At 39.4% G+C, this 13600-nt stretch overlaps 3 protein-coding genes across 5 annotated transcripts; 1 reads left to right on the top strand and 2 right to left on the bottom strand.

Moving 5' to 3' along the window:
- Positions 1-302: 302 nt before the first annotated feature.
- On the bottom strand, positions 303-6828 carry lin37 (lin-37 DREAM MuvB core complex component). The gene is made up of 9 exons (XM_046044228.1): positions 6354-6828; positions 6054-6129; positions 5913-5963; positions 5725-5754; positions 5451-5536; positions 5161-5321; positions 1702-1836; positions 1496-1569; positions 303-674 (listed from the first exon to the last, which is right to left on the bottom strand). The coding sequence occupies exons 1-9, from the start codon at positions 6385-6387 to the stop codon at positions 587-589; spliced, it is 735 nt and encodes a 244-aa protein (XP_045900184.1). The 5' UTR covers positions 6388-6828; the 3' UTR covers positions 303-586.
- Positions 6567-11904, top strand: proser3 (proline and serine rich 3). 2 transcript variants are annotated; one of them, XM_046044184.1, is made up of 13 exons: positions 6567-7325; positions 7399-7504; positions 7605-7882; positions 8009-8160; positions 8293-8399; positions 8990-9075; positions 9156-9289; positions 9476-9702; positions 9792-10318; positions 10406-10595; positions 11023-11194; positions 11487-11568; positions 11738-11904. In XM_046044184.1, exons 1-13 carry the CDS (start codon positions 7315-7317, stop codon positions 11787-11789), a joined length of 2124 nt encoding a protein of 707 aa, XP_045900140.1. In that variant the 5' UTR covers positions 6567-7314; the 3' UTR covers positions 11790-11904. The 2 variants fall into 2 exon arrangements, with proteins under 2 accessions (XP_045900140.1, XP_045900139.1); XM_046044183.1 differs by having other exon boundaries at positions 6570-7325; positions 8293-8411.
- Positions 11807-13359, bottom strand: hspb6 (heat shock protein, alpha-crystallin-related, b6). 2 transcript variants are annotated; one of them, XM_046044236.1, is made up of 4 exons: positions 13198-13359; positions 12948-13105; positions 12494-12616; positions 11807-12395 (listed from the first exon to the last, which is right to left on the bottom strand). In XM_046044236.1, the coding sequence occupies exons 2-4, from the start codon at positions 13101-13103 to the stop codon at positions 12237-12239; spliced, it is 438 nt and encodes a 145-aa protein (XP_045900192.1). In that variant the 5' UTR covers positions 13104-13105; positions 13198-13359; the 3' UTR covers positions 11807-12236. The 2 variants fall into 2 exon arrangements, with proteins under 2 accessions (XP_045900192.1, XP_045900193.1); XM_046044237.1 differs by lacking the exon at positions 13198-13359 and having other exon boundaries at positions 12948-13179.
- Between the last annotated feature and the right edge of the window lie 241 nt (positions 13360-13600).

Here is a 13600-nt window from a genome sequence, read left to right as displayed (position 1 = left end):
AGAATATGAAAATTCTCAGTTACATTTGAATTTATTGGGGTGTCATCTCTGGCTTTGATAATTGATAAAGCACCAACAAGCGACAAGTTTGCACGTCAAAAAAGAATGAGTCATGGTGAATTTCAAATGTTATCTATAGGCTACTCTTATAGAACAATTAAAACCTCTGAGGCAACCTTTTAGTGTGTCTTAATTTCTCTGGTCGATACTAATGTGTTGAAGTTCAGAAAGCAAATCTGAAAATGGAAGAGACCACAATGGACTTCAGTCTTGTTAATGCACAAGTCACAGTGTGTGGAAAGTTGGTGAGCAAGTTCATTTATTCAGCCATCTATGCAGAATGTTTATGAATAAAACAGTCCCACATCACACTACAATGTCCCCCTAAAAAATCTGCAACAAACTCAAACATCCTTGAAAATATTTTTTTCTGCAATGCATAGGACATATGGTCTTTTTAAGGCTCAAGGTTCTGTTCATGCTTTCCTACAAGTATGACTGAGTAGATGGCAGTTGCATTCAAATACTGACTGCTGTGCCATGGCTCCTTTCCAACTGCATAGTCCATTCTGTGCTGGAGAGCCAGTCAGTGATCATAGAGCTCCTTCATCTCTTTAAGGATCTTGATACTGTCGCTGTATCTCAACTGGTTCTTGTTAGAGCACTCCTTCCATCTGAAAAAAAAGAAAAACACTCAATATGGGTCAGCTCAACTCATTCTAAACTTTTGGATGTTTTGGTCGATTTTTAAGAAAACCTGGCTTGCAAACAAATGCACATAAATTGTACATAACATAACCAGGCTTCATAACGGCTACAATGTCAGTATGTTGGAAATCGTTTTATACCAAAAAGTTGAAATTTTTCCACCACTTTTCCCAATTTCTAACTGTGAGAATGCACACTCTTATCCAATAAACTCATATTCTTATCAACTTGTATCCAATGTGCCAAAAATAAAGCAAACAAAAATAGAGGAGAATAGAGAAGATATGTACATGCCTAATTTTGCTAATCCATCTTTCCCAACAATGTACTGAGCCTAGTGGGACTCGTCTTCTTTCTTTAATTCCAGATACTTAACTAATGTAGTAAGTAAAACAAGAAGTGGGCATTATGCAAGCTCTGAGGAAGTAAAATTTCTACATGGGCCAGCAATTTGCAAACCACTAAAAGAGACCAAATACAGTACACTGGCAGTTGTAGAAGAAATGTGAGTATTATCAAGGGTTTTCTTTATATATATATATATATGCTAAATTGAAATGAAGCCTGGTCATTGTTATGTGACAGGTGCTGAAATGCATGCAAGAACAACTTTAAAATTACATTTCTGTTCAGAACAGAATAATTCATTTTGTTTTCAAGTCAGGCTCTTTGGTCAACCTTTACAGATTTTGACAAACAACACCACAATGTTTTCTTTGATCTCCAGGTGGGTTGTGACTAGTACACAGGTCAATGAAAATGTAAAATCCTTTCATGAAGAACATACTTTTGCCTTATCTTTTTCCAACGCTCCATGTGGTCACAAATGAGAGAACCTGATACAGGACCTGAATCGGTTAACTGTGGGAGGAGAAAATGTTCAGACTTACTTGCTTTTATTTTTTAACTAATGAACTGGATAGAAAAACAGATGTGCGCCATCATTGTGCAGGTAAAACACACTCAATAATTCTATTGCACATTATACAGTACCTTGGTAACAGTGGGTTTTTCGGTCTGTGGGATCCGGAGATTGATGGGTTCACCAGAGGTGCTGGTTGGACAGGAGGTTGGAGGAGGGAGTCTGTACACGTTCTGACCTTTACCATTGATTACCATGTCTGTAGCCTGGTAAAAGGAATGCAGTGGAACAGTCATTTTCACAATATTACTCCTGGTGTTATAATGCCCAAAGACCAGGGCATATTTCCATCTTAAGCCTAGGAAACTTAGTTAGTACTATAAGTACTCTCGTAAATACTTTAAAAATAATGTCACTGTTTAAAGACAATTTTCTGCAAAATGACATGACCATACAAATGAAAAAAATTAAAAGATTTAAATAGCATAGTCACTTCAAACAAATTACAAAACCCAAACACAAAATGCTTTTACTCACTTACCACTGCTGGTGTTTAATTATGAACATATGCAGTTTTATTTGCAGGGATTCTGAGATTTCTACTGCTGAGATATCTACAATCCCAATTTTGTTGGTGGTGCTCAATGCATTGAAAAATTACAACTCAAAGGCAACTTGCCTTTCCTCAAACAATAAAAACACACACTTTCTATATACTGTGGTGAAACATACTGATAGTGACAGCCAGGGTGCAGAGTTAACTTATTTTTTTTCCCCCACCAGCCAATTGGCTAGTGAATGCTACAAGTGTATCAGCCACTCAATAGATTACCATTGTTGTTTTGGCTGGTGAGTGAAGCAAATCTAACAGCCATTTGCATTTTTTACCAGCATTTGGCTGGTGCAAATTTTGCACCCTGGTGACAACTCTGCAGACAATTTCTATCAGCGGTGGAAGTAGTACTTCATATTTAAAAGTACAGATACCATATGAAAAATTTTACTCAAGTAAAAGTCAAAGACATCCAGAATAAACCTAAAAAAGTACTTGTAAAAAAGTAGTGGTTTTAAAAACACTTAAGTAATCAAAAACAGAGCTGCAGCACAGTCACACCTGACACCACAAAGCTCTCACTACAATCCTCCATCTGTAAGAAGCCTGAATAGAAAAATCTTCTAGAAAAATCCAGTGCTGGTTTGAACAGACCTCTGCACAGTAACTCAGACCTCATGAAGTCTGATAAGACTGGGGCCCAATCTGCTGGGTCATATGGTGGAGCAGCAACTGCTCCTTTAGGGTCTGAGCTGCTTGTATCTGATGCTGGCTGTACATCTCTGACTGTGCTCAGACTGGCTGAGGCTGGATGTGGATCTGCTGTGCTTATACTGGCTGATGATCCAGCATCTACTCTACTGACAAACTAAAGCATAGCCCCTGTAAATTATAGATATTTTCTATCTATTAATGTTATCAGCTGCATCAGGCCATTCAAATGGGCTCCTCCAGATTTCCTTCAATACATTTTCAAATATAAAATACTGCTTATAAAATGACTGGGCTGAATATGTGATGCTTATCATTTACTGAGATGTGCATCCATATTGCCCAGTTTGTCCAGCTAATTAGCATTTTAATAGTCAATGTGAATCCACTGCTTTCCATCTTGCATTAGTCCATTACATTAATTAATTTAGCTGATGCTTTTATCCAAAGCGACTTGCAATTGCCATTTATCTCAAAAGTTGCACGCCTCTGGAGCAACTAGGGGTTAAGTGTCTTGCTCAGGGACAGGGACCCCACAGTTGAACCCGGATCTCTCACACCAAAGGCATGCGTCTTATGCACTGCGTCATCACCACAACCCAGTCCAGAGTTGTAACTAAACTTCACTGTCTTGTTTTAAAATGATGTATGAGTGCCATCATAGTTCCCACAGAAAACACTGCTACGTGACAACACATGGATGAAAGCCAAATGTGCGTTGTATAATGCTCGCCAAGCGGCTAGTCTGACACGCCTTCAAAAACACCAGTGGAAAAACACTGAGCTACAGCACACACCTCTCCGCTCCCTTCCAAACACTAGCTACCCTCCAGGCAGTCAACGGACAGAAAGTTGTTACTGTGATGTAGAGACAGAGCTCAGTTTTAACTTTATGGATGAAATTTTATTGGAATTATATTAATATTATTAATATATAATAATATTTTGTTACAAATTAATAACTCACCACTCTGAAACTCATGCTCCAGTCCATGTTGCTAAGCTGGCAAGGGGAACATGCACAGCTGAACCGAAGCCGTGTTTACCGGCTTCTCATGACTCGCCCTTATCTGCTTCTGATTGGCTAGCTGTAGGCAAGTAACTAGGAACCCCTAAACAACCACTAAATAAGTTTTATTAATTAATTTTGAAAATGAAAATGATCATAATATGACTTCATTAACTAAACATTAAGCTACTGTTATCTGCTGACAGACTTTGACAGGAGAGAACAAGTATACCTGACTGCTGTTCCCGCAATTTACTCTCATTGAGTTTTTCTCTACTCGTGCCTAGAAAGATGGTCCCTAGTCATACTCTCAAAGTTGTACACATTCGCATTCACCTTTGACAGGAAAGTGAGGCAGGGCCGTCCAGCTCTGCACTGGACTTTCACTGCCTATGTTGGTGTCGCATCAGCTGGCTGAAGTTTATTCACGCCCAGTCGGCTTTATCAGTTTTACATTTGTTTTTTTAATGCTTTTCCACTCAGGTGTGCTGCATAGGCTACCAATGTAACGAGGTCACGTGCAGAATGTAACGGAGTAAAAAGTCGATATTTGGCTTTGAAATGTAGTGAAATGAAAGCAAAAAGTTGCAACAACTAAAAATACAGATACCGAGAAAAAAACTACTAAAGTACAGTAACGAAGTATTTGTACTTTCCACCACTGATTTCTATAATCATTACCATGAATACCATTGTTTTCAGAAGGCACTGTGAACACAGCACAAAGCTTCTGTCTTCATTAGCAGGTTTATACTGCTTAGCCACAAGAGTGCCCTTATGATGGTCAGACAGAAGCAGAGTGGTGCTAGAGGATTCTAAGAATCCAATATAACTGTACCATGGTACATTAATATTATGCTTTGTCATACATTTTTAAAATTATTATAAACAATTCCCAGTCAACTGTCCTGAGCGTTTAACAACCAACCTGCTCGTGTTTATGGTGTTTTTAAAAGGTATTTTATATTGCATGCACAAAGTTGCATGATGTGATTCACTATTTGGTGTGATAAAATCCAAGGCATAGTGGAAGGTAATTCTATCATATTTTAGCTCCATAAATAGTATTAATGTTTGATACAATGTCTTTATTCTGATTGACATACTATTTTTGGCCACAGAAATTGTAGTGTTGCTGCTCTGCAAAGGAACAAGATAGAAACTTTCAAAAACCACTATACTTGTCTACAGTAGATGAGTGTTTCATACTTAAAAGAAGATTTTCAATGAAGTATAACTTTAAAGCCGTACAGGAGTTATTGCTTATGTATTTGCATATTTTGAATTAAGTTGTCCAACATAAGTGTAGGGCCTCACCTCTTCCTCTGCCATGCTGTGTGGGGGGCTTGGGGAAGCAGCTGGCTCTCGAACAGAAGGATTGTTTCTCATCCAGGCACGGCAGATAGGATACAGCGGAGTGCTGGTGTTGAACTGAGCCAGATCCACACTGCGATCAAACAACTTAATAATGTAGGAATCTAGCAAGTGGCAAGATAAAAGAAAAGGTGAGGAACTGTACAATGAAGTAAAAGGCAAAGTGATCACACAGTGACTGACACAAAAACAACAAAAAAGCTAAAAGAATATAATTTTTTGCTGAAGTTTACTTTGTTTATGCTGATTGCTCTCTGGGATGCCCTCATCCATCTCTTTTCGCTTCTTTCTCCGGTGCTGGGGAAATCGAGTTGATGGCCTGGAGAAATCAAAACAAGGATGGTGACTTTATAGCATGTAGAGAAAATTCACAAAAGCTTTTTAAATCTATTTCAGTGGCAGGGCAGGACCACATTGAAATTTTTATTTTTAGCCAGAACTGTAGACAAATAAATGTTACTAATATGTTTTTGAGTTACTATCAGTTGTTGAAAAAAAGACACTTGCCTTTTTCCAGCAGATGATGGAGACAAATCCCTAGAGATAGCAAGTGGAACATGAAATATAAAAACAAGCTTTTACACTTTGTATTTAATGTTGAAATAATCTAACAGATATTCAGTTACTTCAGTGCACCAGCATACATTTTACAACAATTTACAATTAAATTTGAAATCCAAATAATTGATCCATACTTGTTTAAAGAGTCCGTTGATGTTTTCCCAGTATCACCCTCATTTTGCTCTCTGTTCAAAACACAAAGATATTACTTTGACTCTAAAGTAATTAGAATAATTGGTGAAGTTTGAAATGTTAACAATAATAATTATACTAACCTTTCATTTTCACTCCTCTCTACCAGTCCACTTAATACAGCATCCAATCTGCTTCGTGCACCTGTCCCCTCTGAATCTGTATAACGTTAAGTAATAAGGAAAACAGTGAGTGCTTTAGTGAAACAAGAATTATTGACTACACCCAAAATAAGGAGTTCATATTAAATGTAGGTGATATTCTCATAGTTTATTACTTAATGCCAATGGTCTAGTTCAGGAGGATAAATACTTAAGGATGAAAAATGTTGTATTAGGTTATGTTTAACGGTACGTGAAAATCTTAGGGGAGCCAACTCTCACCTGGCCTTTCAGTCTTGATCTTGACGTGGTGCATTATCTCCACCTTTCTAACGGCGTATATGTAACGTTAAGTTAGGTTAACACAGTTTTACAACCACACATTCACTGTCGGTAACAGAAATGTGTCTTGTCAGGTTGATAACGGCTGGTAACTAACGTTGGACGACAACAGGACGCATGCTTCCTAACGTTAATGTTAGCTAGCTAGCCGCGGTGACGTTAAGACCGTCTACACTCAGCTAACCATTGGACAACATTAAAGCTAGTTCGCAAGCCCAATTTGATCTACGTTCACCGCCTATAACAATTAGCTGACTAACATTTCCCCTTGGCGGTTTAAATACATTCAGTGGAAATGTAATAAAACGTTTTATTATTATATCAGACCGTAGCGTTTACTAGCTTAAATTACCGTTGCTAACTTAACAGTTAGCTTGTTATCGACAAAAGAATAGCCTTTGCAGACTTTCCTCTTCCGCGCGCTGCCGGGTTCCTGTGATCTGATTGGCGCTTTTGCAGCGAGGATGTTCTACGTGATTGGGTAAAGCTTATGTCGATCATATTAAACTCGGTTCCGATTGGCTATACGTCTGGTAGTAAATAACGATCGGCATAAATAGTGACGCTTTCTTCTGGTTTCATAGATAATGTAGTAGTAATTGTGTTTGCAGTTAAAAAGTTAGACGTGTTAGATAAATATATCTTCAAATTCCCCGCTGTAGCAGCTGAATTTGCTATCTTATGGACAATTTGTGTCGTGCTAGCGTTTGATTCCATGGTAACTTTCTCTTGTGGACATGCCAAGTCAACTCGGGAAGGCCGGTGGATAGTGTGGTCTTCGTCTTTGTAAGTTAGTTATGTTACAGTAAGAGCTCAGGGCCAGGCAAAAATCAAACCCACACTGAAAACACTTTGCAGTGCATCCTGTCATGTGAATCTCCAGTCACGGTCTAAAGCTGTAATGAAATCCAGGTAAGATCTAAAGATCGCATTTTATAGTAACCTAAACAATAGTTACAGTTGGTCATAAGTGTTATTTCTGCAGTGGGCCTGTGTTCACAAGGCAGAACCCCTTCCAGCCAGCATCCAGAGTGGGGACACACTACCACCCATCCTGCAGCCAGTCCCTGTCAAAGAAAAAGAAAAAAACAGTATGTATTAAAGTTAATATTACATATATTGCAAGACACATCTGATTCTCAGTTTGCTTTCCTAAGTCCTCGCAAGCATGTCTATCACTTTTTTGTTCAGGCTTTGAGTCCTGTGCATTCAAACCAGCGACCCAGTCCACAATTACACACTCCAGTGAGTCCAGAGAGTCAACAGCTGTTTGAGAAATCTGACCACCGTTTAGTCGCCACAGATGGACAACCTGTTTTTGCAGAGTCCTGGCCATCCACTGACTGTGGATCTTCTCCAGCCAGCCCCACAAGCTCATCTGGCTTGGAGACACCCAAAGACTCTGCGAGAGCAAGACAATCCACAGTTTCCTCAGAGCTAGAAGCTGAGCAGGATTCAGTGCTGGCAAAGTATGCTTTCAGTTTTCAATAAAAAGGTGCAATATGTAATGGTAAACTGGCTCTTTGTTATTTTATGTTACTATTTGAATCACTACTTACTACACACCACAGCAGGAGTAACCTTTGCTCTCCCAGGTACATAGACCGCTTTCGCCATGGTCTGCCACAGAGTCGAGAGGAGCGCCGGCAGAAGGCTTCTGCTGTTGGAGAGAATCAGCTGCCTTTTTGGTGGATGTCACCCTCATCTATACCCCCCAGTTCAACACCAACTAAAACAACAGACAAAGGTATATTCTCACTTATTGCATGCTTACTGTTTTTGAATGTCGGTGTTATTAACTGTTACCTACTCTCAGATTTCAATGTAGAAAGCAACCTTTCTGGTACACTCTTTCTGTGGAATCCCTTCCTCTGAACAGATCCAGTTATCCAGCCTCTGATAGATGACCATGGACATGCCATTTTTAGTCCTGCTGGACAGCGTCAACATGACATTTCCCTTTCGCCATGCAGAGAATCTCTTACTGTGTGTGCATTTGTGAGTTTACTTCGAGTTAACTACGATATAGTCTTTCTCTACTAAAATGAAATAATGTATTGTTTGTAGGACATTTCTGGATGTGCCTACAAATGCATTACTATTATATATATATTGCTAACATCAGATAATATTCCATCTTGTTTTGATTCTTTGGGTGTACTGTTATAATGGGCTCTTGGGTCTTTATGCCAGATTTGACTGAATGCCCAGGAAGCAGAGTGTCTGCAGGAGAGACACCTTATTTTGACTAAGTGTTCATATAAATATTTGCATTTCAACACCACACCACATGTCCATTTGGAAACCTCTGTGTTTACTAAATGCCTGCGAAGCCATCATTTATGCAGCCATGTTTGATACATTTATGGCTTGTTCAGCCTGCTCACAAAATCATTAAACAACCTCAGTATATTTGTTTGCAATATAAGGCCAGCTAATGGGACTTAACAAATGTAAAGAAAATTTAATTATCTAGTTTTATTCATTTACACATTATTATGAGTGTTCTTTTGTATTGAAATATCGAGCAAAATTGTGGTTTATTGAGTGTTCTGCCTGTTGCTTCTGTTTCTCAGAATTTGTCAGACACCTCCCAGGGTGAATTTGATGACACAGAGATACTACACCTTCAAGAAAGGGCCAACAGACTACTGTTGAGAAAGTATGAAGACTAATGAATAACGATTAATGATACATTTGTTAATTCCTATAATTGTAAGTAACTTTTTGTCTTTCTAACAGTGAATGTAGTCTGAGCGATGGATCTATCCATGTCAGCTCAGAGGGCGTGGGTTGCTCAGATTTCTCTTCTCCAGTCAGTGTAGATGAACCAGTACGCCAACCTTTGATTCCCAGTATAATCAAATTTACTACTGGTAAGGCAAGAGTGTGGAGTAATATACATTTTATAGATGGATTTTTGTTACTGTTTTCAAATTTAAACTTGCTCAATGTCATTTCTCCTTGAACTTGTAGTAAATGATTCCTCTTTTTTTCATGCTTAATATTTTGATCTGTACTGCTGTGTCAGTGTTATTGTGCAATGTGTTTATCATTTACAGCGAAGGCCAGTTCAGACCCAGTTCAAACTGTGTCATCTCAAAAATCCATTCCATCTCTGGTGCCCCCTACACGCCCAGAAGAAGACATCTTGTTCCAGTGGCGTTTAAGGCGAAAGATGGAGCAGGCCAGGGAGTGGCCCCAGACCCACCCCAGTCTTCATGGTCCCGCATTTAGCTGGCAGGCCACCAGTGTGAGTCATCCCTCTGCCAGTGGACATGCTTACAAGGTTGGAGTCATAGTGTATTACTCCATTTCTTTTGTCTATTCCAGATTTACAGAATAATTAAAATTGCCTCTTTCTTGCATCATCCATAGCAACAGCAGAGTACTCATCTTCCTGAATTCTCACAAAAAGCTACACATCCCCATATCACTGCTCCCCAGCCAGAAGCCACAGAAGCTTACCAATTATGTCCCCCAGCTTCAGGTCCACCTCCCTTCCCTGCCTTTGTTGTCTCTGGCTCCCCTGTCTCTCAGCCCCAGACAATTTCCCATGTTCCTGCTCACATGCATTTACTCTGTGATGTCTTGCCCTGTCCGATCCAGTCATCTCATGCCCGCACGCAACGAAACATTTCACAAAGTACAGATGAGTCTCAGAGCAAGGTTGTCCGCAAAAAGAGCCAAGTCCCTGGAAAACCAATGAATACCTTCACTGATGAGCCAATTTGTGAACACATGCCATCCCCACCACCTGCTTCATGTGGAGCTATAGTAGGAGAGGGGCCTAGTCACCACAAAAGATCTGAGAGGAACAGGAAAGAGAATGCCCAGGAAAAAGAGTCAGAGAAGAAAGAGAAGAAGACAGCTATGTCCTTCAGAAAGCAGAAGAAATCATCAAGGTCAAGTATTGAAACATGCACACAGTGTACAAAAAAATAATAATTCATGTCTGAATACTTTAGTTTACTTTTTTTTTTTTTCATCAGATATAATGTGGAAAAGGAACAGGCAGATGGCCCTGGCTCTGCAAACAGGAGTTCTTCACATCAAAGAGTTCCTAAAAAGGTCATGCAGCGGGCAGAGCAGCTGCAACAGGAGGGATGCCAAGAGTTTTCCAGTGAAACCAGTGGCGATCATGCACCACCGCATTCTCCAATCCACAGTGCCTTAGGACAGGTCAGAACAAGCACAAGCTGTTCTCAAGTTATTTTATTTAATACTTTCGCTATGTAGTTTGATTCATACGAGTGCCTTATGAAGCCATCAGCATCTCTTGTCTTAATGTTTTTCCTCCTCTTATAACTTCATAACTTGCCAGCAGTTTGAATTCCGAAATTTAGTTTTTGTGGAAAATGATCGTTCTAAGTTGTCTTCAGGATATCCAAATCCTAAGATTTGCATGTAGTTCATTTATAGCCATGTTAGAATAACAAAGATTATTTAAATGTAGTCCATTTACCACATATCTTGAATAATGTTGGCATCACTCTGCACACCATTTTTTTTTTTAGATGTCCTACATCATCTAATGTTGAGGTGGGATGTTATTATGGTAATTAAAAGCTGTATTAACCAGCATGGTGTTCTCATTGTGCCTTGACAGGTAGTTTCAGAGGTATTGTTCCCTACAGTGGACTCATCTCCTGCAGAAAGGACCCCTGTCTCTTCGGTTTCTCCTCCCTGCACTTCCTCTGCACCTCCACAATCCTCAGTTCTTCCATGCAGTGAACATAACTCTATGGAGGTCATTACACAGCTGCTGCAAGAAGCTGAAGGTGAGCGTATGGCAGCAAAGAGCACCAACCTTTACCCTGTAGGTAATTGTGGAGTAAATAATCCGTCCTATGAATAGCTTCCACAACATTTCAAAACCCTTTAGGTCAAAACCCCTCAAACACTTTTTTTCCCTGCATGCTGTTGTGTAACTGCATGTGCCTTTGGGGGTTCAAATAAATAATTACTTATAGTCTTGGTCCTCTATATATGCACATGTTGATAATATTCCATTATCAACCATCTCCTTGGATGCTCATTACCTTCAACAGTACTGTTTTTTTCCTTTTTCAGATTCAGATGAAAAGGAGTTTGAAGATGATCCTTTATTGCAAGTCCTTCGCAAACAGAGAAAATGGGTAAAGGAGCAGATCAGGTAAAATGATCTATTAATTAAATTGCTCAGCTAGCCAAATTGATTTATATAGAATGGTGTTGCTCCCAGAAGGCTGTTAATCTTGTAGCTGTTGTAATAATGTTATTGAATCATCTAAATATAGCACCCCAAATTCCAGAAAAATAATCTACTGCATTTTCCCTTTTAGTGAAGTGGATTCTATGTTGAATGAATTCCCGGAAGAGCAACAAGTTACTTGAACACTGTCAAGAAACACTTGAAGTAGTCACTTTTATTATTTGTTTTATAAAGAAATAAAGTTTATTTGAACTTTTTAAAAAGAAATATGTCCACATTAAAGAGCTTGGAGATATGTCTGTGTGCGCCATTAATCACATTAGAGTGCATTTTACAAAAGGTACACACAAAAACAACTGTGAACGCAGAATATTTACAAAGACCGGTTCCTTGAAACATTATGTAAGATTGTCGAGTAATAGCAGAGCAGTATATACAAACCTGAAAGAGCAGGGAAACAGTGCCAGGAACAGAACAAATGTGTGTTTTGGCACATGCTGAGCGTTGCTGTGACTGGAGGAGCCTTAAGTTATTTCTGTTTGTGCCTCTGTGTTCATAAAGGCTTCTGTTACATTTGTTTCCACACATGGTGATGATAGCAAAGATTTGAGTGTTTGCTATTTATGTGCTTAGTTTCGGATTCTGGAGTTCTCGGTTTGCAGCATCGGCCCAGATATGATAAGGATGCCCTCTGGAGAGACTGCAGACTCCAAAGCCATAGTGTGCACTCCCTTTGGGATTCGGTAGCGGCGGTTGAACTGCCGTGTTGTACACCCTTGACCGTCCTTCTAACAAAACACAGAAACGAATACAAGTTTAGAGGATAACAAACCATATTGTAAATAAAACAACACAAATACAGCAATTCTCCTCAAAGAATACCAACCTTTTTCTCTTCATGCTTTCCTTGCACTTCTACAAAGTCTCCTATGACTTTGACCATTAGGTCCTCTGGGTTGAAGTCCTTCACATCAACTTGAACTGTGAAACCACTTTCATCACAGTTCACCTACAAGCAAGTGTGGAAATACTGTATATTATTATAGAGAAATAATATATCTCTAAGCACAGCAAATAGTCATAATACAAAAAGTCATATTTGCCACCATGCACAGATATCCTTAACAATATTTGAGTGTGAAAGTTTGAGGGGGGGCTTTCAACTGCATCTAAGGATTCATCTGCTTATGAAAAGGTAGATGCAGTTAAAAGCCTTGAAAAAGGTACTATCAATATATTCATATTTTTCCAAAATAAATGCATTCATGTTTTATCTTTTTCCAAATTTTTTATTTTTTATTTTTTTCAATACCTAGCTATAGTAAATTAAAATGACCTACCTCTGCAGAGCTGCCATTATCAGTCTCTGGAATTAATAACTTCGGGGACCACTTATATTGTCCATAAGTCCCATTCAGCCGAGGAAGAAGAGGTGGTAAAACCTTCTCCCACGGGATACCACCAGCTGGCAGAGTGGGTGGCAGGATGAAGTCCATTTCTAATCAGCAGAAAATTGGGGAAAGAATTAGCTGACTTGTCAGTGAAGCTACTGCAGGTTACACTACGAGGCATACAACACTGGCCACTTACCTCTTAAATTCCCTGACCAAATAAGTGTGCGAAAGGGAAAGGACAGCCCCTATTTAACCGCTTGCGTGAAGTCTTGAGTGATGAGTTGGTGCGCCCGTCTGTCTGACTCCTCGCCGTTATATACGTGACTGACTGTTGTGGTGTGTGCTTTATACTGGTGTTGCATAATGAGTTGGGAATTCATAGTGGGGCACCTTGCTTCTGTTATGTTCTGGACTAATGCGTACCCTTGGGTGTTCAGGCGGGGCCAGATATTGTTTTGGGAGTGACGCAGCTGTTGCGAGCTTATTGGTAATTACCGTGTTTATTAGCTATTAGCAGTAGCCTACAGTTTATTCATAGGGTTGACGATACGAACACGCCGTTCAGTTATAAGACCTGTTACGAAGTATATTATCCTTAA

This window comes from Micropterus dolomieu, linkage group LG03, assembly GCF_021292245.1.
Source record: "Micropterus dolomieu isolate WLL.071019.BEF.003 ecotype Adirondacks linkage group LG03, ASM2129224v1, whole genome shotgun sequence".
In the NCBI taxonomy this organism is placed as follows: domain Eukaryota; kingdom Metazoa; phylum Chordata; class Actinopteri; order Centrarchiformes; family Centrarchidae; genus Micropterus; species Micropterus dolomieu.
Note: the sequence above shows the minus strand (reverse complement) of the source record. Positions and strands in the feature narration are given on the sequence as shown.

Excerpts from the sequence above, each read along its gene's own strand:
- hspb6 (XM_046044236.1), bottom strand. The coding sequence starts at position 13,103 with ATGGACTTCATCCTGCCACCCACTCTGCCAGCTGGTGGTATCCCGTGG. Across the intron at positions 12,617-12,947 it reads ATAATGGCAGCTCTGCAGAG|GTGAACTGTGATGAAAGTGG; the intron begins GTAGGTCATTTT and ends ACTTGCTTGTAG. Across the intron at positions 12,396-12,493 it reads GAAAGCATGAAGAGAAAAAG|AAGGACGGTCAAGGGTGTAC; the intron begins GTTGGTATTCTT and ends GTGTTTTGTTAG.
- lin37 (XM_046044228.1), bottom strand. The coding sequence starts at position 6,387 with ATGCACCACGTCAAGATCAAGACTGAAAGGCCAG. Across the intron at positions 5,322-5,450 it reads GAGCAATCAGCATAAACAAA|ATTCCTACATTATTAAGTTG; the intron begins GTAAACTTCAGC and ends GCCACTTGCTAG. Across the intron at positions 1,837-5,160 it reads ACAGCATGGCAGAGGAAGAG|GCTACAGACATGGTAATCAA; the intron begins GTGAGGCCCTAC and ends TCCTTTTACCAG.
- proser3 (XM_046044183.1), top strand. Across the intron at positions 8,161-8,292 it reads AACTAAAACAACAGACAAAG|ATCCAGTTATCCAGCCTCTG; the intron begins GTATATTCTCAC and ends TCCTCTGAACAG. Across the intron at positions 9,703-9,791 it reads CCAGTGGACATGCTTACAAG|CAACAGCAGAGTACTCATCT; the intron begins GTTGGAGTCATA and ends CATCATCCATAG.